The 24,929-nt window shown below is 37.6% G+C and overlaps 1 protein-coding gene across 8 annotated transcripts; it reads right to left on the bottom strand.

Annotated features, from left to right (window-relative positions):
* On the bottom strand, nucleotides 1-24,829 carry C20H21orf91 (chromosome 20 C21orf91 homolog). Of its 8 annotated transcripts, none has more exons than XM_041735013.1 (6): nucleotides 24,709-24,829; nucleotides 23,578-23,714; nucleotides 2,785-3,321; nucleotides 1,503-1,565; nucleotides 948-1,039; nucleotides 207-336 (listed from the first exon to the last, which is right to left on the bottom strand). In XM_041735013.1, the coding sequence occupies exons 2-5, from the start codon at nucleotides 23,702-23,704 to the stop codon at nucleotides 996-998; spliced, it is 771 nt and encodes a 256-aa protein (XP_041590947.1). In that variant the 5' UTR covers nucleotides 23,705-23,714; nucleotides 24,709-24,829; the 3' UTR covers nucleotides 207-336; nucleotides 948-995. The 8 variants fall into 8 exon arrangements, with proteins under 8 accessions (XP_041590940.1, XP_041590941.1, XP_041590942.1 ...); XM_041735011.1 differs by having other exon boundaries at nucleotides 948-1,034; XM_041735006.1 differs by lacking the exon at nucleotides 948-1,039 and having other exon boundaries at nucleotides 1-336.
* Between the last annotated feature and the right edge of the window lie 100 nt (nucleotides 24,830-24,929).

Here is a 24,929-nt window from a genome sequence, read left to right as displayed (position 1 = left end):
TAAAGTGTAACGATTTGCTTTATTTGACAAAGATGTTAAATACTGCCTTCAGTTCTGCAAATTTAATGACCATAAAAAAATGGATCATAACTTTCTTCAAAGTTGGCATGCCTGACAGACCAATAAATGGTAGGGGCATGAGGACAAAGGAAGTAAGTGTAAGTTTAGTTTAGTTGTTTATGGGCAGGTGTGACTTCATTCCTGTTCGCCCTACTTGCAGACATGGTAATTTGGAATAGTTCTTGAGAAGCTGTTCGATGGCAATGTGGCGGACATGGAGCTCTGAAGCCAAAGAATCTTTTTCTTGTACTTGGTGTGTTAACTCTTCAAAAACTTCTGTAAAGATTTAAAAGGTAGTCGAATACATAAATAGGTTCAAGCAGTATCTACTATGATTTATGGATAGAAGAGCCATTAATACCCAGGTCTGGAAATCCCTCTATGAGGCTATGGAATCACACTACTTTCATTTCTGAATTCTTCCTATGCTTGTAAGAGTCTCAGGCAAGTAACTTAAACTACATTTTAATTTCCTCTTATGTATAACCTCGATATTGATAGTAAGCACCTCACAGGGCTACTGTTAGTAAATGAGATCATACCTGTAAAGAACTTTCCACAGAATAAGCACTCAATAAATAGAAGTTGCTATTACAATTATTATTGTTACTATTATTCTGAAAGGATGTGTAACCAAGACCACCACTGGCTGTGCAGTTAAGACAGGGGTTATGTAATCCTCAATCTACTATTAACTGAATTCTAGAAGCAACTTAATGTCTCTGAACTGGTTTCCTCACCTAAATGGGAATCAAAAATTAAAAAAGGAAACAATTGGGGAATTTGAACATTAACTAGTGTTAGCATCCTATTTGATAATATTACAAGAATACCAGCTATTTTTTTCTTTTGTTTTGTTTTCTTAGGTATAATGAGGTTGTGATTACCTTTAAAAAAGGTTCTCTTTTAGAGAAAATCTTGGAAGTATTTGTGGACTAAACAGTATGTTGTCTGGGAATCTGCTTCAGAATCATCTGTGCTGGGGGTGGGGCGAAAGGAATGGATGCAAACAGAGACGAGAGACAGTTAGCTATGTTTTGATAATAGTTAAACCTGGTGAAGATGGGCCGGAGGGTTCGCTATAGTGTTCTCACTACTTTTGTGTTTGAAATAGTGATTTTCAAAAACTGCAGAAAACCGGGCAAATACAACCTTGAGGTACTGTTAGGGAGCACACATACAGTGCCTGGCCCAATACAATGTTAGGAAGGGGCAGAGTTTCAGCTCAGAGATAGAGGTCTCCATTTTTACTGAAAAAAAGAAAAACTTATTTCCTCTTTATTTCAAAAAGAGGTTGTTTTCCGATTCTTTTTGCTCTGGAAACTCCACTAGGTTCTAATCCCGTTTCCAAATTTAAATGCATATAAAGCTAATGTCCTGTCACAGGGGATTTTCTGTATCAACATTTTCATATGCACAAAACATTGACACCAATTCTTTACCCTGTATTTCCTGTCGGAGCTTTGCTTTCAGTTGCTTTACCTCACCAAGAGTCATGGAGTTCACTGAAACACGAAAATATGTTAATTATTACAACAATAACATGGGAAAATAAACCGTCCACATCACTAATACAATAATCTACTTTTAAAAGAACAATTGCACTTATATGCCAATATAGAATTCACCAGTACTCACCAGTACTCTAGCTAAGAGTTCTTCATTAGCACCTGCAGTGTGCTCAAATCCTGACCATACCCACAGTGAGAAACATTTTACATCACTCCCAGTACACCTCCAACAGAATCAAAAGTTATGCCAGAGAATACTTGGTATTACATCCATTGGATTCTGTTATTTCCTTTTGTTTCAGTTTTTAAAATGTGCTGGAAGTCACTACTCATCAATCTGATTATACTTAAGCACTGCATAGTTCGTGATGGCACAGGTGGAAAAACACAAAAGTACTGTGGCAATAGTTTGAAAAACTGATTTGTCTACCTCGTTATGTAACCTTAGGTAATTCACATGTAGAATCAAAAGCTGTATAAAAGTATACCTGAAGTCTCTGAGCTCTAAAATCACTTAAAGTCAATTAAAATTATCTCAGCTTCTGTGAGTTTTTGCAGAAATAAATGCAAACTGAAAGGCTCACTTTTTCCAACTTTAAAATAAGTGCACACCTTTGTCCTTTCGTGAAATGTCAGATTTTTGCTTTTGAAATGCCACCTCCAGTCAATTCGTGTTGTAGGGATGAGCAATGGGACAGTGTTTGTTTAGCCAATGCTGGACGATGGACTTCTGAACTCTATGAACTCTGAACTTCCTTCTGTTTGTCAATTCCATTTAGTTTAATAAACTTAAAATAGCAAGATATGATGGGACTGTAGAATCTGAATGCTTTACAACATAATACGGAGTATTTCAGAGAATTGATGGGAGAATTTAAAACCCATTTTTTTTTTCCCCAGGAGGGTAGGTGGGAGGGGAGACGGCAGAGGAAGAGAGAGAATTTTGGGGGGAATGGGGAGAGAATCTTAGGTGGGCTCCACACCCAGCATGGGCTCCATCTCACAATCCTGAGATCATGACCTGAGCCAAAATCAAGAGTCAGATGCTTAACCAGCTGAGCCACCCAGCTGCCCCAAGACACTCCATTTTTGTTATGATGAACCTTAAATATGCTGTAAAATTCTACAGCAAAATTCTTAACATATCACATATATAAAAATGTTAAAAAGCCAACAAAACTGCACTCTTTACTTTTCTCCCTATTTTACTTACATTCTTCTCTGCTGTAATGTGGATGCTGGGCCTGGACATTAGCCTCTGGATTAGAGATCAGCTCTTCCTTTTTCTGTGCCTGGTTGTGACTATGAGGCCACAATACACTATTGTGGCATAAAGCGGCACCTGAATCTTGCAGCACAGCAAGCCCAAAGTCTGTATTTCCCCTCTGCTCCAATATTCTTTGTGAACATTTTGAGAGGCTGCCTGTACTTCCATCTATCCACTTTGCAGAATACTTTGGTACTTGAGAGTCAAACTGTGGGAGTAATTTTTTATCTGGCTTATGCCTGAAATTTAACAAGTGATGCTGGGGATTTTTAGAACATTCAGAATCTGAATCCAGATCCTTATTTTGTGCATACTGTACAATCCAGTTTATCTTCTTACTCAAAATGGTTTTAACTTCTTCGTAAGTACTTTTTGAAAGTTTAGCTCGAGGACAATCCTGGTTTGCAATCAAATGGTATTTTTCAAAGCAGTCTTTATGGCCCCTTAATGATTTGGTGTGCAAGAGATTAGATTTTGGTACTCCTGTGGGGAAAAAAAAAGAAACAGAACACTTACCATTTTATTTTGTAAAGGTTGCAATAAGAGTATACAAAAATCTTGTAAAAACAAAGATGTCAGTCTGTGATGGTTTATAAATTAGAGGATAAATGCTAAAGAATATTGGGGTTATTAATAATATAAAATATGGTGTAATAATTTCTGCTTCAATTGAACTATATATTCAGTAAAACTAAATTCTTATGAAAAATAAAGGCTTTTCCAAGAAGGTTGGTCCAGAGGCATGTTATTGCATATGATATAAAAAAAGTACTGCCAAACTAGCAATTTATATTTCCAAAATGTTGGCCTTTACAGCATAGTACTTTCTTCACTAATCCTCCTCAAGTACATACTTGCAAAACTTTCTATTATAAGGCTCAGTAAGAGAAATACTTGAAAATTTTCCAACAAAGTTAATCATGTTCTTAAATTATTAGTTATGTTTCACTGCGAAAAGATAAACCAGAACCAGAAAAATACACATTAATAAAAGCATCAGAGAAATCAATGAACTGGTTAGATTTATTTTTTTTAAGAAAATGAAAGCATCTAAAATGTTTTCACATTTCTGTTTTAGCTTAGTAAAAGTTTATCAAGATAATTTTATCTTCTAGAAGAAACACACTACACACAATTATTTTTCAGACAGCAGTAAATTCAATCTGCTAAGATACAATAACCAGTAGAATTATTTACATTAGAGACAATAACCAGTATAATTCTTTACCTTAGAGATGTTCATTATATACCATAAGTAGTGGAAATATTCTTTTTTTTAAAAAAAGATTTTATTTATTTATTCATAGAGACACACAGAAAGAGAGAGGCAGAGACACAGGCAGAGGGAGAAGCAGACTCCACGCAGAGCCTGATGTGGGACTTGATGCAGGGTCTCCAGGATCACCCCGGACCAACGGTGGCGCTAAACCGCTGTGCCACCGGGGCTGCCAGTAGTGGAAATATTCTTATCACACTTTTTTATCTTAAGATTTATTTAACTTATTTATTTGAGAGTGTGAGAGAGAGAAAGCACAAGAGTGTGGAGAGAGGCAAAGGGAGAGGGATAGCAGACTCTGAGCTGAGCACGGAGCCTGATACAGGGCCTAATCTTATGATCCTGAGACCCCAACGTGAGCCAAAATCAAGAGTCGGATGGGATGGCCCAAGTGATTAAGCCACTCAGGCACCCCTCTACCTCCCAACTTTTAAATAGAGCTGAATTATGCCATTTCAATTTTTTTTTTTTTTTAAGATTTTATTCATTCATGAGAGACAGAGAGAGGCAGAGACACAGGCAGGGGGAGAAGCAGGCTCCATGCAGGGAGCCTGACGTGGGACTCGATCCCAGGACTCCAGGACCACACCCTGGGCCAAAGGCAGGTGCTCAACCACTGCTACCCGGGCATCCCTCAGTTGGTTTTTAAAATACAGATTATAGAATACATTTTCAAATATGCATTTCTTAATACAGAATACATTCATATATTTTTACAAATTCAAGCTATATTACTAAAGTGTTTTTATAATGAAGGTGAATAAGGGCGGGGGAGCTGAAAATTAATCCCTGCCAGAATTAACCAGTCTAAATCTGCTTAGCTTTGAAAACAGGGTAACTGGAGAGCCATTCTGGTGCTAGGTTTAAAAAAAAAAAAAAAAAAAGGTTTTATCTGACTCATCAGAAAAAATTACATTCTGCACTCATCCTGTGTTTTAGAAATTGAAGCCATAACAGTTTTATTAACCAAACTCCAAACTCTGGGCCTAATAGTAAGACAATGAAGTACTTGCACTTTAATGGTATTAAATCCGGTATAAAAGTGCTTGTATTAATTTGTTCTAAAATGATGTAACATGCTGAGTTTGCCAAAACCAGTGCTAAATGGGCTACTGGTTCTTTCCTAAGTAAGCTATATGAGTACACCTTCTGGATAATGATAATGTAATAAGCACATGGGAACAGCTGCTCTTAGGAGGTAAACTCAAAATATCTCACCATGTGTCTTCCACTGAGCACCAAAACTGAGCTTAAATGGACTCTCATACACATTCTATTTAGCCCTTTGCTACGTGTACTGCAGTTATGTGTATTTTTTTAACCAGTTATTTTCTGATTAGGTAGGTCACATTTCCAGCAAAATTAAGATACATACAAACTCTCAAAGCTCTATTTGATAACACAGTGTACACCCTCAAAACTGCATAAATTAATGCAAAAGAAAGTTTACAAATCTCGCTTATTAGAATAAAAACATTGGAAGTTTTATTATATATATTTTAGAGATAAAAAGTAGCTTGTATGAATTATAGACCTATAAATAAATAGCTCCAATCTGATGTTTGAATCTAATACTACTGCTCTGGATAAAGAGCAGGTAGGCAGAGAGAAGCTGAACTTCTTACTTTATTAACTGGAAGATCTGCTGAAGAGAGCTGCCTTACTCTGCAGCCTCCCTTCAGTCTCACTGTCAACACATGGCTACAGCCAATCCCTGAAACAGTCAACCGTCTCGTTCTCAGCCCACTGCCACAACTCTAATCCATGGAGCAATGATTTAGTTGAATATCTAATATACATAGCAAATTACAAGTTTCTCCTTCTGTCTATAGGAGAGCAAATTCTTTGGCATATAAAAAGGATTCTAAATTATGCTACAGAAATCACTTTCTGCTGTTAAATTTTGTGGGATTTTGGTATTTATTTAGAAAACTTCAAATACTATATTGATAAAAGATAAACATTATATGAAATGATGAATTTCGTGAGGTACCCAGAACTTCAACAGTGGGTCAATAGATTTCTATTTGAAGAATAACGTGGGCTTTTAAAGATTTTTCTTATCCAATGTTCCTTCTTAATAATTTGTGGAATATTTTCTTTCTCCAAAAATAATTTTTCTTTTAATTTTTACTTAAATTCCCAAATGAATGCTAGGGACCCAGATAAGAACATGATTACACATAAATAATATGAATATAAATAATCTTTTGAGATGAATAGCAAATTGGAGAACTACAATATTCAATTTACTGTGCAAATATATAAATGTAACATAAATTTTAGATTCTTTGAGACATTCAGGAGAAAATAAAAGACATGAAAAAAAAGTGTCACGGGCAAGAAGAGTTCTGAATATAGTAAACACTCTCATGTAGATAACCCATGGGCTCCTCAAACAAATCCTGCCTCAACGAAATGCCTCTTCCTCCTTTCTCAATACCAAAACCCAAACCCACTTCTCTTCCTGAGTCTGCCCCCCGCCCCTAACTGCTCAAGGAAGAAACCTGGGTGTCCTCCTTGACAGCTCCTTCCGCTACCCATCCCAAATGTTTTGCTGTCTAGCAGTACAACATCCCAAATGCTGCTTCACCTGATCACCCCTCCCATGACACTGCTATCTCCTATCTTGTTCTTACTCTAAGAAGCTTCTTGTAACCATTATACCTGGGTTAGCTGGTCAGACCGGACTTCACAAGTGCATCTTTATTGGTCTTTACCTCTGACTCCAAGTTCTATGAGAAAGAGGACCACATCTATTTTACATGCATCCTTGACATTATGCCTGGCACGTGGTAAGTGCTCAAGAAAAAGTAGTTAAAACAAATAAAGGAAAATTTAAATTGTATTTTAAAAAACCCAAACAAAATTTATTACCAATTATCATTCAAGGTCTACTACAATGAACTTTTGCCTATCTTAGGCAAGGTAGTCAGAATGTACAGTTTTGCCAGGCTACTCAGAGGTTAATGAAAGAAAGCCATCCTCCAGTGAGGTTAGTCCTACATTTTGTTTAATGGGCTATTAGTCTGAAGAACTAATGAGTGGTGCTGCTACAGAAATGGCAATCTTGTGGCATCATTCAGTCTGCCAGGCAAAAACATGAACTTCTACTGAATGCATAATTTTAATAAAATTTACATGCAGTGAATATATAAGAAGGCTGTTTATGTAAGCTGTAGTTCATTAATACCTTTAATTTCCTTAAGCTCTCTAAAAATTTAAAACTTTCAAAAAGTATACTAATATACACTAGTTCATATATTTAAAGAAATTACTTTTTAGTCGAGCAAAGAATGTGAGTAGCCCACTTAATTTGTATCTGCAATATATGTGCCATTTGATAAACTCTTGAAGTGATTTTGTTTTTTCCACTTCATCAGGTCAAATTATTATAAGAGAAACAACCACTGCTATTATCAGAGATCCTAGTGAGTTTCCCTACTGACTTTTCAATTTCAATTGTATTTACAAGTGTAAACAGCTTTGAGCACTAATTTGTTTCCTCAGCAGCTTTTGAAAGGGAATGAACCTAAATGCAATTCAAGGAGTTGATATTTTTGAGGAGCTGAGTTATAAGTTTCCAAACCAGTTCAACAAAAATTGCATTACAACTTCCTTACTAATAAAAAAGTTGAAGGCAATATAATTGACATCCTATTACAAGAACTTCTTTAAAAACATACTTCAAAAATGTCCTTATAATTTTGTCACGAGGTCATTATTATTAGAGAACCAGACCTTAATTGACAACCATAATTGCTTTTATTAAAGTATACTAGTTTCTGTTGGATAGAGGCCATTTAGAAATTTATATAGGCAGTATATTTCTATATGAACAGTGGTATTTTTAAAAAGTTAAGCTGTTTCTATTCAATAGTTTTCTTTCTTTTTTATCTTTTCCCACTTTCGTCCCTGATTTTGTTACACCATTCTCACATACTTTGAAAACCCTCCCACTAGCCCATCTGGCATGCTATCCCCATTTCTATTCTTTAAGTCCCTCTTTAAGATCAATTTACTTTTAAGAAAACTTGGTTAAACCCATAGAAGAGCAAAAACCAAATATATATATATATATATATTTGGTCTACCTACCACAGTGGCCCTTTTAAAAAAAGATATTTCCATGTTTTATATTTAACCTGCCTATCGTAGTAACATTTTTCCCCCTAATGATACTCTAAATGGCACTACAAAATAGGCACAAACCCCAAGCATTTAATAAGTCCCATTATCCTTGGATTTTACCCCCAGCTTCTTGAAGAAGACCATATTTGTGATTTGGTGGTAATGAGGTAAGCTAAGCAATCCTTTCTTAATGGTTCACCAGCTGGTCTTGTCAAAGAGCACGCTTCTCAGCCAACTACACTGATGCTACATGGCTTTGTACTTCACAGTCTTAAATCCTATCATCTGATTGCCTTATGTATGCATACTCTGTCAATTAGACTTCCTTTTGCATTTGATTACTTATTTCATTTCCCAATCAAAGGAATGGCTTCATATGATTTGGTGCTCCACAAGCAAAGCAAATGTAATACAAGCAGTAGCTGGATAATATAAAGCTATAATACCCGTTATCACATCATTAGTAGACTGGACAGCCCTAAGAGAGCAAGCACTTCAAGTTTTACTTCAAACATAAAGCAGAACTGAAGAACTGGCAGTATTGGTTTTCCAAACTGTGGGTTTTTGTGTTCTTTCTTAATATTTAAATAAGGCAAGAAAATTTAGTTATGAATTTAAGTTCCAGGCTGTTAACATGTTGTGAAGAAATTTTAAACATATTGCCTTCAAATATGACCAACATTTGTGCAACAATTCATGCAATGCTGCTTCAAAATCTTTTATATGGAGACTCACATTTTGCCCAGTTTAAAGAATTTTCCGAGAGTTAAGGTGTTTTTCTTTATATGATGATCTTATCTTGGTTGCTAACCGAAGGGAGAACAAGTACCTGCATGTTTATGTGCTGTTTATATTAAGAAGTAATTCTGAGCTGCTTTAAGTGTTAATTGTGAAAACCGGAGGGGAGCTAAACTTTGTTGTATTAAGACTAAAGGGATTAAGATGTTACTGCTTTGTGAGGATCAGATTCCCATTTCTGATAAAAGGAATAGAGAAAATGCTCTACAGGTAGAGGCAGCGCACCCACGACCATACTGCAGACAAGTTTTGTTTAGCCTACGAGTGTTTTAAAAGAAAAAATTATATCCACATATAATTTGGTTTCTCTTCAAAACCAAATCAGAAGATCTGGAAGCAAACCGGCCAGTCATGAGATGCAGCTACCATCTGAAAACAGGGCAAGTGCTCTTTAATTCAAAACATTTCCTATCATTTCCTTCATGAGAGCATAGGGCATACTGCAGCCTTGTTAGTTAGTGCCACTTGTACTCTATCAAGACGACACAGTGATGTAGGTCTGAGCTACTTTGGTGTAAAAACTGCTTGTTGCAATGATGCTTTTCTCTTTTTTCCCCCAATGAGGCTTTGCTACCTAACTCGACCAGGCTGTTCTATATCTGATGAGCAAGCAGGAGCAGCCAAGCTAGGATTTAAGAGTTATTACCACTCTATCAATTGCCCATAACAGTCATTCAATGGGAGGATGCTCAGATTGTCTATCCTGTCATGGGACTAAAGGTAGGAAATTAGACCAAAGGCAGGAAGGCAAGGAGAGATCGCTGGAGCACCTGCCTCCTTCCCACACCCACAACAGGCTAGGGTTCTATTTTTATTGGTTGTCCTATGAGCCTTAGTGAATACTGCAGTAGTAACAGTGTCCTATTCCCTCTCACCCCATGCTAATGTAGGAGTCACTTAAGTGTGTGTCATATTCAAGTACCGAACATATTGTTTAAAAGTAACAGGTAATTGCTTATCTCTGCATTTAGCAGATGGAATTGCTGGCAACAGTAAGCCAATATACAGATGGGCTCAGCAACTTGCTTTTCCACATTTTGAGAATCATTGCCCTAAAGAAAGATATACCAACAGGTGGTCTTTAGACAGCAGATTGCAGCTTAGAGATGTTTATTCCATTATGAAGTTTTTGTGTGTGCTAAGAGAAGGATCAAGCAGTTAAACAGCTTAAACCAGTAAATGAATTATAAGGGCAAAATTTCAGTGAGCAAAGAGTTCAGAGAAATAATGTTAAAAGATAAACTGCAATCTCCAGTAACCAAGGAACTGAGGTTAGGTATTGAAAGATCTATAAAGTGCAAATGACTTGTTAAAAAGAGTGAATTTTACTTCTTCATTTTAACAGTTGGAACACTGGGGAAACACACCTACATAACAACTGTTTATTACTAACGGTATAAAAAAATAACAATTCACGCTCAATTCTAGTCCTTAATTTAGCTACCTGTTTTTTAACGAGCAATGTCCAATAGAACTTGCGGTGATGATGGACTTGTTCTCTATCGTGCTATCCAATATGGTAGCCACTAGCCACCTGTAGCTATTAAGCATTTGAATGTAGCTGATTATGACCAAGGAACTAAAGTTTTAACCTTATCTAATTGTAATTAAATTTAATACCTACATTGTGGTGAGGCTACCAAATTGGACAGGGCTTTGTCCAGAGGTAATTAAGTAAAAGGGTACTTGGAATGAGTACATGGGTAGAAGCTACTACTCATGTTCTTACTGATGGTCTAATAGGGATACTAAGCTCACAGTAGTATACGACACAAAAAACTGTTTTTCTAATACGTTAAAATGTCAAATTTAGACTATAGTTTTTAAGTGGCACAAAGTTACATTATAAAAAGTTTTGTCAATAATCCAACTGACCCAAGTAAACCTCTACTTGTTGCATTTTCCCCAAAAGAGCTTTAACTGAGTGTACTGACATTTATTCTAAAATTGCTTTTGTGCACAAAGCTGTCATAGATGACTCCTAAAAAGCTACTCAAATTAAGTGTAGTATGATTGAGTTATCAGTTTTAAATATCTACTTATATGTGACACAAAGAGGCACCAATTTGCAGGAAAAAAACAAAAAAAAAAAACCCCCAACTTCCTAAAGATAAAGTTAAAAAGATATATGTTGCTTAAAAGAAAGACGGAAAAAACCCACCCTTATAGTAACTCCAGATGAATGGGGGCAAATCATTATGACAAAGTAAAATTACAGGTTCAAAAGCAAAAAATATGATAGGTATATGAATTCTTTGTCCTTTATCTCCTGAAACCTTGTCTGCCTGATTAAGGTTCTGAATGATTTATTTTCTTACAATTTAGAAAAACAAAATGAAAAGCTATCCTGCAGCTACTTTATTTATTTATTTATTTTTAAATTTTTATTTATTTATGATAGTCAAAGAGAGAGAGAGGCAGAGACACAGGCAGAGGGAGAAGCAGGCTCCATGCACTGGGAGCCTGATGTGGGATTCGATCCCGGGGTCTCCAGGATCGTGCCCTGGGCCAAAGGCAGGCGCCAAACCGCTGCGCCACCCAGGGATCCCCTGCAGCTACTTTAAAACCTCAGTTTGGCATCTCAACCTTCTGCATACATTTGAATCACAGTTCCTAAAATTCTAGTTTACTATTCCTTAAATAAATGCTAAATAGCAGTATCTAGTAGACATATACTAGCTAGTGAATTTGAAAGCATGTATAATTCACATACTACTCAAAGTAGTAAATGGTAAAAGTTCAGATTGATAGGAAACAGTCATTACAATTCACTAACCATTTGATAAGAAAAACTAAAGCTTAAAAAAGCAATAATAATTGATGAATCATACTGCAATATGCTAAAATAGAAATATTGTGACTATAATTGCATCATAGTAATTCTAGAGTAGAAAGAACTAAACAAAGGAGAACTGAAATACAATAAAATTTTCCCATTGTGAAACAAATAGTTTTTTTTTAATTGGAAGATTACATGGTATTAATTCAGCAGTAATAGAAGCCATTAAAACAAATGATAGGACTGCAACTTGGGATTTCCTGATGTATAAGTCTACCTCTGGGAATTTAAACTACAATGAAATGGGGATTTAATCAGACATGCATAAAAGATGTACATATAAAGATGTTTTAGTACTGGTAAATTGCAAGGAAGCTAAACATTCATCAAAGGGATAGTGGCTAGATAAATTAGGGTACAATGGAACTCAATCTTAAGAAAAAGTGGTAGAATTTTACCTAACGTGAAAAAGATGTTCCTAATATAGTAAATGAAAAGGCTAATTATTAAGTGGTACAGCTTAATTTCATTTTTTAAACACGATTTACTATACGTGTGTGTACACGTAACATATATAGTCTACCTGCAGAAAATAATTTAGAAGAACATACCAAAGGTATCAAGAGATTGTTGGTAGATAGGTGGGACTATGAATCATAATATTCTTTTTTAAAGATTTATTTACTTGAGAGATAGCAAGAGAGAATGGGGGGGGGGGGGAGTGCACAAGCGCACACAAAGGGAGAGGGAGAAGCAGACTTACCATTGAGCAGGGAACACAATGCATGGCTTGATCCCAGGACCCTGAGACCCTGAGCTGAAGGCAGCCGCTTAACTGACTGAGCCACCCAGGGGCCCCTGAATCTCAATACCGCTTCCTGTATTTTGACTTTTCTGTAATAGGCATAATTTGCTTTTTCAATGAAAAACATTTAAAACCATGCCTGTGAAGAGATACATTTTGGTTTGGGAAAGGACATAGCATTCCTTAGTCCAAGACAAATTATGCTTTAAGTATTGTAGTGTGTGTTCCAATGGACTAAATGAAATAATAAAAACCAAGGTATTGAAATAATAAAAGATACATCCCTAAAATTCTCAAGTTTTTCCAAGACTGAATTTTCTTAGGCTCACAATGTATCTAGCAAGGAAAAGTATTTACCTTCAAGTGAAAGCAGTCCTGCCTCAAAGAAAATCTTAACCACATTATAGTTTTATCTGGCAATCCTTGGTGAAGATCCAAAGACCCAAAGGATGTAAGGGAAGAGACTGACAAGTAAACATAATTTTTATATTATGAATAAAAAACAAACTGTGGTTGAAAGGATTTACTGAGTAACAGAAAAGTTGTCATGGTAATTATTATTAACAATGCTAATGAGGAAGTAGAAAGAATACAAAAACTTTAAAATATTTTATACTATCCTCAATACTTAAAGATCATTAAGTATTTGTTGATAGAAATATAAAATATATTATATAACATATATAAATATAAAATATAACATAAAATAGTATTTTATGTTAACTTTGAAATACTCCCCAATACCACTAAACTTTGTCAACATAGTAGATATTATTCTACCAGTTATCCTAAGTTTTAGATATTAAAAATGTCATTTAAATATATTTGTAGAACACTGTAGAGATTAAAAGGTGCTTTTATGGCCTATTAAATTTAATTGCCTTGTTATTACACAAGAAATGAACATTAAGTGTGAATTTTAACTAAGATAATACATGGAAAAATATATTGGTGACTGAATTTATACTTCATAAAGGCAAATAACCCCATAGCCTCTTCTAACATACTATACATTTAATTTATTCTATTGTCTTTTCTCTCCTCTCATGTAAATTTTGTGGTGGTGGGGATTTATGTTTGTTCTGCCCAATGTCTTATCCTCAGCTACTACAATTTCTGGCAGTTACTTAGTATTTACTGATAACTGTGCTTAAAAATTGCTATGAACCCAACCACATAGCTTTAATTATGATTTAGATTTTAATAGGTACACACAAATCATTATTCTGCCTTATTGGTACATGACTGAGACAGTAATGGCAAAAAGCTACCACAAATCAATACAGTAAATATTTGTATTTAAAATTATTTGTAAATAAACTGTTCTCTTATCACAAACTATAAATCCAAGGCTGTGTTTTAATGAGTTTATTCCCCTTATCAAAATCCTAACAGATGGTGTACCAAATTGGATCAGCATAATTTAAATCCATTCTAACTAGAGCTATATGTAATATCACATTTTGATAATTTTTCAGTGTTAGCCACTTTGGTTTTAATCGCTTACACTTTTTTTTATATATTACTACATTTGAAATTCACACTTAATTTCCTATATAATGTGGAGATTAAATTTAAGGTGCTGTAAAAGCACCTTCCAATTTCTAAAGTGCTATACAAATATAAAGATATGTTGTCCCTATATTATATTTAGTAATAAACACTGGAAAATTTTAAGTTTTATTAGAACATCAACAGAAGTACAGTATTTTTAAACATGTTCTAAATAATTTCTATAATATTCAATTGATGTAGTTTAAGTTCAATGCTTATTATCGTCTAAACTCAGAAACTAGAAAACTCACCTCAGAAACGGTTTTTTTCTAAAAGTGCCCCAGGCACTTATTGGGGCCAATGAGCAAAAGAACACGGTGTGCAATTCCAGGAATGGTGCTAACATTTTCACTTGTGTTTGCACTGACTGCCTCCACTTACCCAGAACCCAATTTCCTCTTGAGAGAAAAACTAATCAGGGTATGTTAACTCCATTACCTGGATGGTTGAGGACAGAGAACAGCCCCATTATGGGCTGACACCTGCATGATTCTGTAGCAAATGTCAGTCTACAGCTCATAGCTTATCCTTTCTGGGCAGAAATGGCAAGACAGTCACATGTGTGCCCCTTCTCTTCAATCATTACCAGTCCAATCCAAGAGTTCTAAAAACTGTATTTTCTTAACAGATTGTTTTTTGAGATTACATCCTATATGGATGGAGACAGCATGTCTCCACTCTCAGGTCATAACAAATGTGTATTTTCAGACACTACTCTGAACATGTATTAATCAAATAATATATGGGTAGAAATAATTTTTAAAAATTACATGTCTCTTGGGACCCAGATTTTGTTCCTTGCCTCAGTATTCACATTTATATAATTCATCTCTAACTTTGCCTAAAGTTATTTAATATCTCCTAGATTTTAGTAGTTGATGTAAGTTTTCTTTGGAGACAGAAATGATTTAGGAACTTAGTTTTTTAGAATTGGAGACCTTGGGTCTGAACTTGTAAGCTGTGCAATTTTGGACCAGTTACCTAGACTCTGCTCACTTTCCTTATTAATCAAACTGTGGTAACAAGTACAGTTATATTCAGAAATAAAACACTGCATGTCAAGTGCACAATACTTGACAAACAATACCCATTCATTTACAGAAGTCCCTTATCTAAAAGTGTAAATCTCTTTAGTATTTCCTGACAATTGAACTAGCCTCTCCCAACTTGAGAATGGTATTTCACTTCTTTCAGAGAACAGAGAAACCTATCTTTGTCTTCTTTCTTCACAGGCCAGTATTACTTTGCATGTAATAGAAAAATTACCCCTTTATCTCTGGGTAGCTGATTTCTCTTTATCAACTTTCCAGTAATAGTTTTAGGTTATTTTAAAATTTTTTATTTATTTATGATAGTCACACACAGAGAGAGAGAGAGAGAGAGAGGCAGAGACACAGGCAGAGGGAGAAGCAGGCTCCATGCACCGGGAGCCCGATGTGGGATTCGATCCCGGGTCTCCAGGATCGCGCCCTGGGCCAAAGGCAGGCGCCAAACCGCTGCGCCACCCAGGGTTCCCAAGGTTATTTTAATGACAAAAATTATATCCCTTTACTGAGAATAGATAATTTGACCTACATATTAAAGATTTTCAACCTAGACTTATTTCCATATCTCATAAAACATTTTTCATCTTTGTCCACACAATGAGATGAAATAAAGTTAAACCAGAATGCCCATTTAAAATATTCTAACAAATCCTTTTTATTTATAATTATGATATTACTACTAAGATATTCTGGGCTGTATATTCTGCTTGTTTTCAACTTTAAATTACTGATTTAATGAGTACGTTTTTATCACTAATTTAAAAAGGGACTCAGGATCATCAAATGCCTCGGGGTCATCATGATGAGCACAAATCACTATGTTGGGGTGTCCAGAATAAGAGAAATGCAATGTATAAAATCAATCTAGAAACTCCCTTTCTAAACATAGCCCTGTTAAAAAAGTTCTTGCTGTTTGCGGAAAAATACTATGCTTGTATTTTATCCTCCTGACTGAAAAAGAACCAATTAGTATCACTGGCTACACTTTTTTTCAATATGATACAAAGTTCTACCGATAAGATTCATAAAACTTTTAGCAGACTCCAGAAAGATCTCATGAAATTCTGTAAAAAAGGCAGAAATACAGCAGAAAAGTTTCACTGTGAGCAAGTTTAAAGGAAAAGAAATGTAAAGAAAAGCAATATTCAAAAGTCTCCTTTAGACTGATTCACTCATCCAATATTATTATTCCTTGCCAGTCCTTGTGCTACTGATTACATACTACAAAACAGACTAGAAAAGAAATCCATGCCCTCATGGAATTACAAATGGGGGGAGGGAAGCACATCAGACACACACACACCAAATAAACCATTATAAGAAGTGCTGTGAAGAGAGAAGGGGGGGGGGTGCAGAGGGGAAAAGGGGGCAGTGAAAGGCAAGAAGTCTCCTTTGAGAATTAAGATAAATTTTTAAGAATTAAGATACAAGTGGGTTCTCTCTGTAGAGATACCTTGCGTATATTTTAGCTAGGCATGTAAGTCTTTACCTTCTCCACACTTGACTGCCAACCCTGATATTTCTGGTACAGGGATGGAGGGGGAATTCGTTTATTTATTTATTCATTCATCATTCTGAAAAGAGATATGGATAGGGTTGGAATAATAGCTTAGATTTGGACATATAATCTGAAGTACTCATGGACTACACAAGTAAAGATGTCTAAAAATTAGTTGCTTGTGGATGTGTAGCTTGGGGGAAGAAGCAAGGAGGCAGGAGTTATTTTGCTACTTTGCATTATATAAAAGGTTCCGAAAGCCCACAGAATGAGGGTGAAAAGCCTAGGATAGAGTATACCAACATTTAAAAAGACAGAAAAACAAAAACCTATAAAGATTATCAGGACTAATCAGAAACATTAGGAAAAGCACTAAGTAAATGGTATCATTATACAGGTGCTGATCTACAATTTGAGCTCTTAAAATATGACGAAGGTCAGAGAAATGTTCGTTTCCCAGTGGTATAACAGCTCTGACATGAGACCTGATCTGAATCCCTTCTGTGTCGCTTATTATCAATGTGACTTTAAGGCACTTTTACTTGACCTCAGAGCCTTCATTTCGCTATATATAAATGGCACCACTACCACTTAACCTCTTAGTCCTGATGGGAGGGCTCTGTTAGCTACGGTAAATGCTTGATTATACTTAAAAAAATCAGTTGGCAAAGTGAGGCTTTCCAACCTTCCTAGGCATTTCTACAGGCACTTTAGCTATACATTGTGTCACTAAATGGGAGAAAAATAAATATTTATCATTTCCTATTTAAAACTTAGATGTGCATATACCTCTAGCTGCACTGACAGACTAGTAATACCCATAAGTAATTTGCCCAAGTTCTCCCAGTTAGTAAATGGGAATTTGCATCCAGACAGTCTGGCTCTGGAGTGTCTGCCCCCCACCCCCCCGGACTTTTTGGACCTTTGGAGCACATCATTGGAACCTGTGCTCTTAATCACTATGCTTCAGTTACTCTGCTGCTTTCTCTTGAGCATCAAGAACAAACAAATCTGAGCTCCGCTGCTTATTCTGCCAAGTACTCTTCTTGGAACAAATGGCAACGACTGGAGTTCGGCCTTTTGAATTTGATCCTGGCACACTGAACTCAAGATTAAGAAATACAAATATGAAATTGCTCTTCCTGGTCATATCTGAGAACCAGTATGACACAGAAACTTAGGTATCTTGCCAAGGACAGCCCACTAGTCTGGGCAGGGTCAAGATGCAAGGCCAGGTCTGAGTCTAGGGCCCACAGGCTTAATCAATAGAGCAGAACTGGAGCAGTGGCAGATGTGTCCAGCTGTAGAAAAGCAATCTTCCCTTAAAGGTATGAGGGGGCAGCCTGGGGGGCTCAGCGGTTTAGCGCTGCCTTCAGCCCAGGGCGTGATCCTGGAGACCTGGGATCGAGTCCCATGTTGGGCTCCCTGCATGGAGCCTGCTTCTCCCTCTGCCTGTGTCTCTGCCTCTCTCTCTCTGTGTCTCCCATGAATAAAATCTTAAAAATAAATACATAAATGTATGAGGAAGGTGGAATTACCATATTAGTCTATCATGAAGAGAATCCAGGAGAAAGGAGGAAGAGTTTTTCCAAGTTTACAATCTCTAACTTGCTTAATCACACAAGTTTCTGACAGGATAAAAAGTTGGGAGGGGTCTCTTTAAGAACAGTTGCATTAATCATTACATTATATACTTGGATAGGTCAGAAACTTAAAAATTCTTAACGGCTTTCAGTCAAGAAGTCCACATGTGATCCGGCTACATGCCTATCCTCAGAATACAACCCTTCATTTTGCTAAAATCCCTTCTAGTTCTAATTCCAGGATTAGAAGAATCATCAGAGCTTACTTGTTGGTATTAGCTATAGCTCAAATAGTTTGTCTTCAACGTGGAATGACCTTTAATTACTAGAAAGGCCTTCCTGTTGCTGATTTTGCTTGGTGCCTACTCAATATCCTTTGTCCCTCTTTTTGTAAACACTGATTTTGTTTGGAGCATCTTCTCTTAAAGGGCAATGAAATGTGCAAGAAACTATTAGGTGGGAATTCAGGAAAAACTCCTTACAGATGACCTTGAAGATGGTTAAGTATGTGGTAAGAAGGTGAAATAGAAAAATAGAAACAGCTTGAGCCCTTCTGATCATGGAGCTATCACACCAACTCAAGATTCAAGTTCTTTTTATATGGGAGATATAAAGATCCATTTTATTTTACTTCACCATTATTATCTGGATTTCCTGTTCTGTCCAGCCAGATCTCATTCCTAATGGATATATCTTCCCAACCAAAATCTGTGTATGATCTAAGCTTTAAATTCATCCTAGACTGTAGAATTAGAAAACTTCTCAAAGTTAAAAAGGGAAAGTGGGCAGTAACTAAAAGCTACCATAATTGGAACAGGGATAACTCTGTGAACCTGGCTCCTCATAAATGGGTTGCCAGTTAAAGTCACAAATCTGCACTAGATGTTATTAACCTAGATTCAATTATTTTTCTTTTAAAATATTCTATAAACTTATCACCAGTGAAACCCACTTGCCACTTCCATCCCTCCCTACTTCTGTCCAAATAATAAGGTTTTACTGTTACAGCCATTTAAAAAGTATTCAGGTTTATTTAAAGTGTCATTAAAAAGGCAGTTAAGAAAAAAAATTAACCTTGTGTATTTATATATTTTTATATATTTTTAAGTTTATATATTTAAGTATATCAAAGATAACCAAGTTAAAGTTCAGAAGTCACATTAAGTTTTAAGAGTACTCCCTCCGTTAACACCAATGTACGACGTTGGCAATTATTTGAAACAACAGAAAGAGGCAAATGCCAGATTCAGTTTATATATATATATATATATATTACTCTCTCCCTATTACAAGGAGTCCTTTTACTTAAGTGGAAAGATGCTAGTATGTCAGAAGCAGGACAGAGGAAAAGCCTTTGACAGACTTTGAGTAGCAAATAACCAGTCTCAACACCCAAACCAAATCAGGATTTAATACTGAGATTCAAACTGCTCCCTGATTATTAACCATGTGTATACTGTTTTGGTCAAAAAACAGAATCAAAGAAGAATGAGATCAAAAGCAAGCACTGAGTTCAGCAAGTGCCTCAACCAAGAGAAAACACCTATAGACTTTTCTTGCTGAAAAGATTACCAAGGATCTGAATTTTGGACTGGCTTCTAGAAAAGTTCCTAGAAAGTTCAACAAAATCAGGGGGAGAATGAAGACCGAGATGCACTAGTAAGCTTTAGTAATGCTTACTAATCAACCGTCAAGTTAGACTAAAACTTTGCTTGTCATAAGAGGAACCGATTCAGTCTTCTAAAAAAAATTTCTCTCTACAGGAAAAAAAGGAAGTCAATTATTAGAGGAAGGTAGGAATGCTCTAAGCATTATTTGCACGGTATTTTGGCACAAAATGAAAACAGACAGTATATAGTAACAGATCAGAGTCCTGGATCTTTGTCCTTTCTGGTTTCATTTCTGACTGTGTTACCTTTTACAACTAAGCTTCATTACTGTCTCCTGACTGCTCTGGGCTACCTTCCTCCCAGCTTCAATAGCTTAGGGAAAGGTAATTATTTTGTCACTAACTGTAGAAATTTTACCATAATGAACTATGATGCATATTAGAATATCTGATCATACATGCATAAAAGTTTATAATGTTTTATGGCCAAGGATATGGGCCATGAATATTAGGAAGTTTATGCATCTGTCTTCCAATCCATAGGCAAGCTATTCTAATGGTGAATTACAGGTACAAAAAAAAAATCAATTTTACGAGCACTTCAAAAGAACTGAATCCTCAAAGTGCATTTCTTAGTCCTTGAAATATACAGGGAAGTATACAAAATGTAGGTAGTATTTCCTTTTAATTACTGTAAAGCTACAGAAAAAAGGCAATTTAGAACCATGCTCAGAATACGAAATCTGACAAGATTTGGCTGCCTTTTGTTATTTCTTTCTTCTTTTGTTTTCATTTTGTAAATATATGCATGTACACAGCTTTTAGACGAGGCTATTTAATTAGACCAGTTTTGATTTGACCTAATTAGCAACCTGTATACTAACCCCAAATATCTAAAATATTTTTATTTACTACAAATGTGTGGACTCAAAATTAGGTAAATTGTTTTTTCTTTTTTCTTTTTTTTTTTTTTTGGTAAATTGTTATTATTCCTCAAGGGAATTTAACTGCTCTCAGCACAGAAAATAGAAGGATTTAGAGCAAATTTAGCAATTAGTAAACTAAGAAAGCAGGTAAGAGCAACATTACCTCATACTACAAAAAGTCATACCAAACTAGTAAACTTAAATGTCATATTTTTAAAAGTTCCTCTTACATCTTTTTTGTGTGTGTGTGTGTGTGTGTGTGTGTGTGTGTGGTCCTCTTACATTCTAACATTTATTGATTGGCATTGTGCTAACAGCTTTGTAGGGGAAAGAAACTTTAATACTGACACAAGTAAGAATATACCTTGTTAATTTTTTAGGTCTATGATTGCTTTATTATCACATTTTTTTTCCCCATTGACTTTAAAAAACCTGCATACTAATACAAAAGCCAAAATTTTGTGGAATTCAGAATTCTCATTTCCCCTCCCTTTTCTCCTACAATAATCTTATGACATTAAATTAAAATGGTTAGAATAGACTAGCTTGTCGCTGCAGTAAATATAAAAATGTATATATTTGGGACAATGGACACCAAATAGAGATGAAAATTTAATTCTAAAATAATTTTTCTTTATGAAGGTTTAATTCGATTTTAAAATCTAAAATCTCAAGTGTACACAGTGCATAAAATGAAACAGTTCTAATTAAAATTGACAACTGTCCTTTAAGTTAAACAAGTATTATTTCAACAGCATATGACTTATGTTTATATATTAAGATAGATATCATCAGGGGCACTTGAGTGGCTTAGTGGGTTAAGTGTGACTCAATTTCTGCTCAGGTCATGATCTCAGTCCTGAGATGGAGCCAGCACTCAGCAGATGAGCTTGAGATTCTCTCTCTCCCTCTTCCTTCTGCTCCTCCTGCACTTCCCCACTCCCTGCTTGAGTATGCGCTCTATCTGGCTTTTTAAAAAATAGATATTATCAGAAATGAAATATTTACAAAAGTGGTACCTGAGTAATATTTGTATGTTCTCTGTGTAATGACAGAAAACCAGTTAAAAGGCGTATTTTAAAAAGGCTAGAAAAGCAATTATGGAAGTTTAGCGTTTCTGTGGAAAAATTCTATCACAGCATGATCACCACTAATGATGATTTTAGTATAAAGCACTGGTTAGGTAAAGTTGGCTGATCCAATAGCAGGGATAGCTAATGAAGATTCAGGAAAATGGGTTTCTAAGATTAGCTGTATCAAATAAAATAACTACTGACAATAGATGAGCAAAATTAAGGTCCTATATAGTGGAAAGAGATCACCAGACTTCAAACCCCAGCATGTCAATTATTGCTATGTGACTTCAAAATAGGCTTCTTAGGTCTCAAGGTTAGGTTCCATTACCTTTAAAATGCTAACAGAAGCCATCCCAGAGCTATTCTTAGCTAAATAAGGTAATCCATGCAAAGTACTTAGTACAGTGTCTGGCACCCAACAACAGTTATTGCCACTAGAGCAACCTTGAACAAACGGTCCTACTATTTGGTCCCCAGTTTCCTTCAAAGTAAAATACAGGTTTGGGCTGGATCACTTCTAATGCCTCTGCTCATCCAAAATTACAATCTACTATGTAGAAGAATTAATACAAGCCAACTCTATTTTCAAAGAATATAAATTTAGATCTTTCACTGTAGCATGATTAAGGACATGGTAACTCAAATCTATAAAAGAATCATATTTTTTAAGTGAGCTCTTTTAAATCAGTTATAATCACCCCACTTATTAAAACCAAAACTATAAATATTCTATTTATCCCCAAGAAATCCTTGATCTTCCATCAATTAAAATGTTCGGCAACTGCAGTTCTTCCAGAGAAAAAAATGGCAAAACTTTCATTACCAAAACTATCTTAAATGGAAAATGAGTATCATATAATTATAATTTTTTATTACAAGAATATAAGATTTTTTAGTTTGAGTCCTAAGTTTTTTTTTTTTTTTTTAAATCAAGGTTTTACCATAACATCAAGATTAAAGAAACATATCCCACATGTTTCTTGGGGGTAAACAATTAATGGTCATACACACATTAACTGTACATCAATCCAAATAGTACACGATAACATTTTTTTTTTAATATTTGGAGAACTCTTTTTCTTATGCTTTCAGAGATACTATTAAGAAATGTAAAAAACCTTTTTTTGGTTTTTAGAAATTATTAAAAGTGTGTGTGATCACTGGAAAGAAGTCATGTAAAAATCTAAAAATGTTTTTCCAGATAAGACAGCACCAGGGAAGAGTTTCTGGTTCACCTCAGTCAGGTACCAGCCTGGAAGGCCAAAGGATTTAAATTACATTTGCTCATCAACATAAATGTTTGGTTATGTTCTTAATACAAAAAGAACAAAAGCATCCACACAGGTCTGTTAAACGTGACAACTTAATAAGGTCTCAAAGCAGAAGAGGCGTTTACCAGTCGATACTCATACTTTGTTTTTATATGAGCAAAAGTGGGGTTAGTGCTGGGGAGTTCAAAAAAGGAAAAAGATTTAAGTTCACAGTTGTGAGAACTTCAGCTTCGTTCCCATACATCCTTATCTTTCACGGGTCTTCAGGCACCATACTGGGCGCAATTTCCAATCATTCAAGACATTTTATTTTACCTTGTACCTAGTTCAGCGGAAGTCGTTTGTGTCAAGTTCATGCCATAAAATGAACCTATACCGTGTCCTTACCCTCAATGTTCAGCTCAAAACAAACGTGGCAGAAGGAGAGCGTTTCTTTGTCTGTTCCCAGTTTACAAACGCTGCAGACGTTGTCATCGTTCAAATCAATGCTCACAAACTGCTCCTCTCCGTTCATAGTGCCCCTGCTAAGAAACAGAGAGGGAGGGTCAGGCCGCTTCAAGAATCCTGACCGCGAGCTAAGGACGAGGCACTTCTGGGAGCAGGAGGCTGATAATCCAGCCGCAGACGCGTCCTGCAAGCACCGCCACGCTGGTACCTCGAGGTCACACTTGGACCGAGTCAACACACAAAACTAGCAAAACTCAGAGCCTCGCCAGAGCTGTCACTACGCCCAAGCGCCCTTTCTGATGCCGTGTTTCATGGGGCGGAGAAGGGGGCCTGAAGGAAAGCAGGTGCGGGGTCCCGCTCTGCCCCGGCCGGGCCCGGCCCCGACCCCGGCCCCGACCCCGGCCCCGGCCCCGGCCCCGGCCCCGGCCCCGACCCCGGCCCCGACCCCGGCCCCGACCCCGGCCCCGGCCCCGGCCCCGGCCCCGGCGGCTCAGCGGCGCTGCCGGGGGTCCTTCAACCTACTTAACGCTCTTAAGTGCAGGAAACCTGTTCGGGACCCGGCTTTGCTAACTTCATCGTGGGAACCCTTAGGTGCGTCCCGTTAGCTCGACGGACCAGGCCTCCTATCGGAGCAGCGGCAGGAAGACACACGTGGAGGCGCGAACACGCGGGGACGACGTCCCGGGCGCCCACAGCGCCCACAGCGCCCGCAGGCAGGCAGGCCGGGCAGCGAGGGCTCCCCGTGCGGCTCGGCCGGGACCGGGGCCGGGGGTCCGCGCCGGGCCGCGAGGCGCCTCGGGGTCCGCTCGCCCCGGACTTCCTCCCCGCAGGAGGCCGGCGTCCGAGGGCCGAGGCAGCCGCGCAGCCCGGGACTCCGCGCCTCGGGGCCGGGCGCCCGGTCCACATCCGGCGTTGGCGGCGCGCACCCGCCGCCGGGATGCCCGGACCCGGGACCGTGTGTCCGTCCGTCGGGGCGCCCCGCGCGGAGCCGGGCTCGGGGCTCGGGGCTCGGGGCGGCGGCGCGGGCGGGCCGGGGACCGGGGACCGGGGACCGGGGCGCGAGGGCTTTACCGTCGGCTCCGCGCGCCGCAGCAGCCGTTCCGCGCGGCTCGGGCTCCTCCACTATTGTTTCCGGCAGCAGCGGGGGCGGCCGCGGCCGAGGCGGCAGCCCGCGCCTGGCCCCGCCCCTCCCGCCGGTGCCATCCCGCCGAGGCCGCGGGGGGGAGGCGCGGGCAGGCGCAGAGCTGCGCGCGGGCCGGGCGGCCGGGGCCCCCCCGTCGCCGCCCGCACCC

Source organism: Vulpes lagopus, chromosome 20, assembly GCF_018345385.1.
Source record: "Vulpes lagopus strain Blue_001 chromosome 20, ASM1834538v1, whole genome shotgun sequence".
NCBI lineage: Eukaryota > Metazoa > Chordata > Mammalia > Carnivora > Canidae > Vulpes > Vulpes lagopus.
The sequence above is the reverse complement of the archived record's forward strand: the minus strand, read 5'-3'. Positions and strand labels throughout refer to the sequence as shown.

Excerpts from the sequence above, each read along its gene's own strand:
- C20H21orf91 (XM_041735006.1), bottom strand. The coding sequence starts at position 23,704 with ATGAACGGAGAGGAGCAGTTTGTGAGCATTGATTTGAACGATGACAAC. Across the intron at positions 3,322-23,577 it reads TTTTGAGCTGAACATTGAGG|GAGTACCAAAATCTAATCTC; the intron begins GTAAGGACACGG and ends TTTTCCCCACAG. Across the intron at positions 1,566-2,784 it reads ACATTACAGCAGAGAAGAAT|TGAACTCCATGACTCTTGGT; the intron begins GTAAGTAAAATA and ends TTCGTGTTTCAG.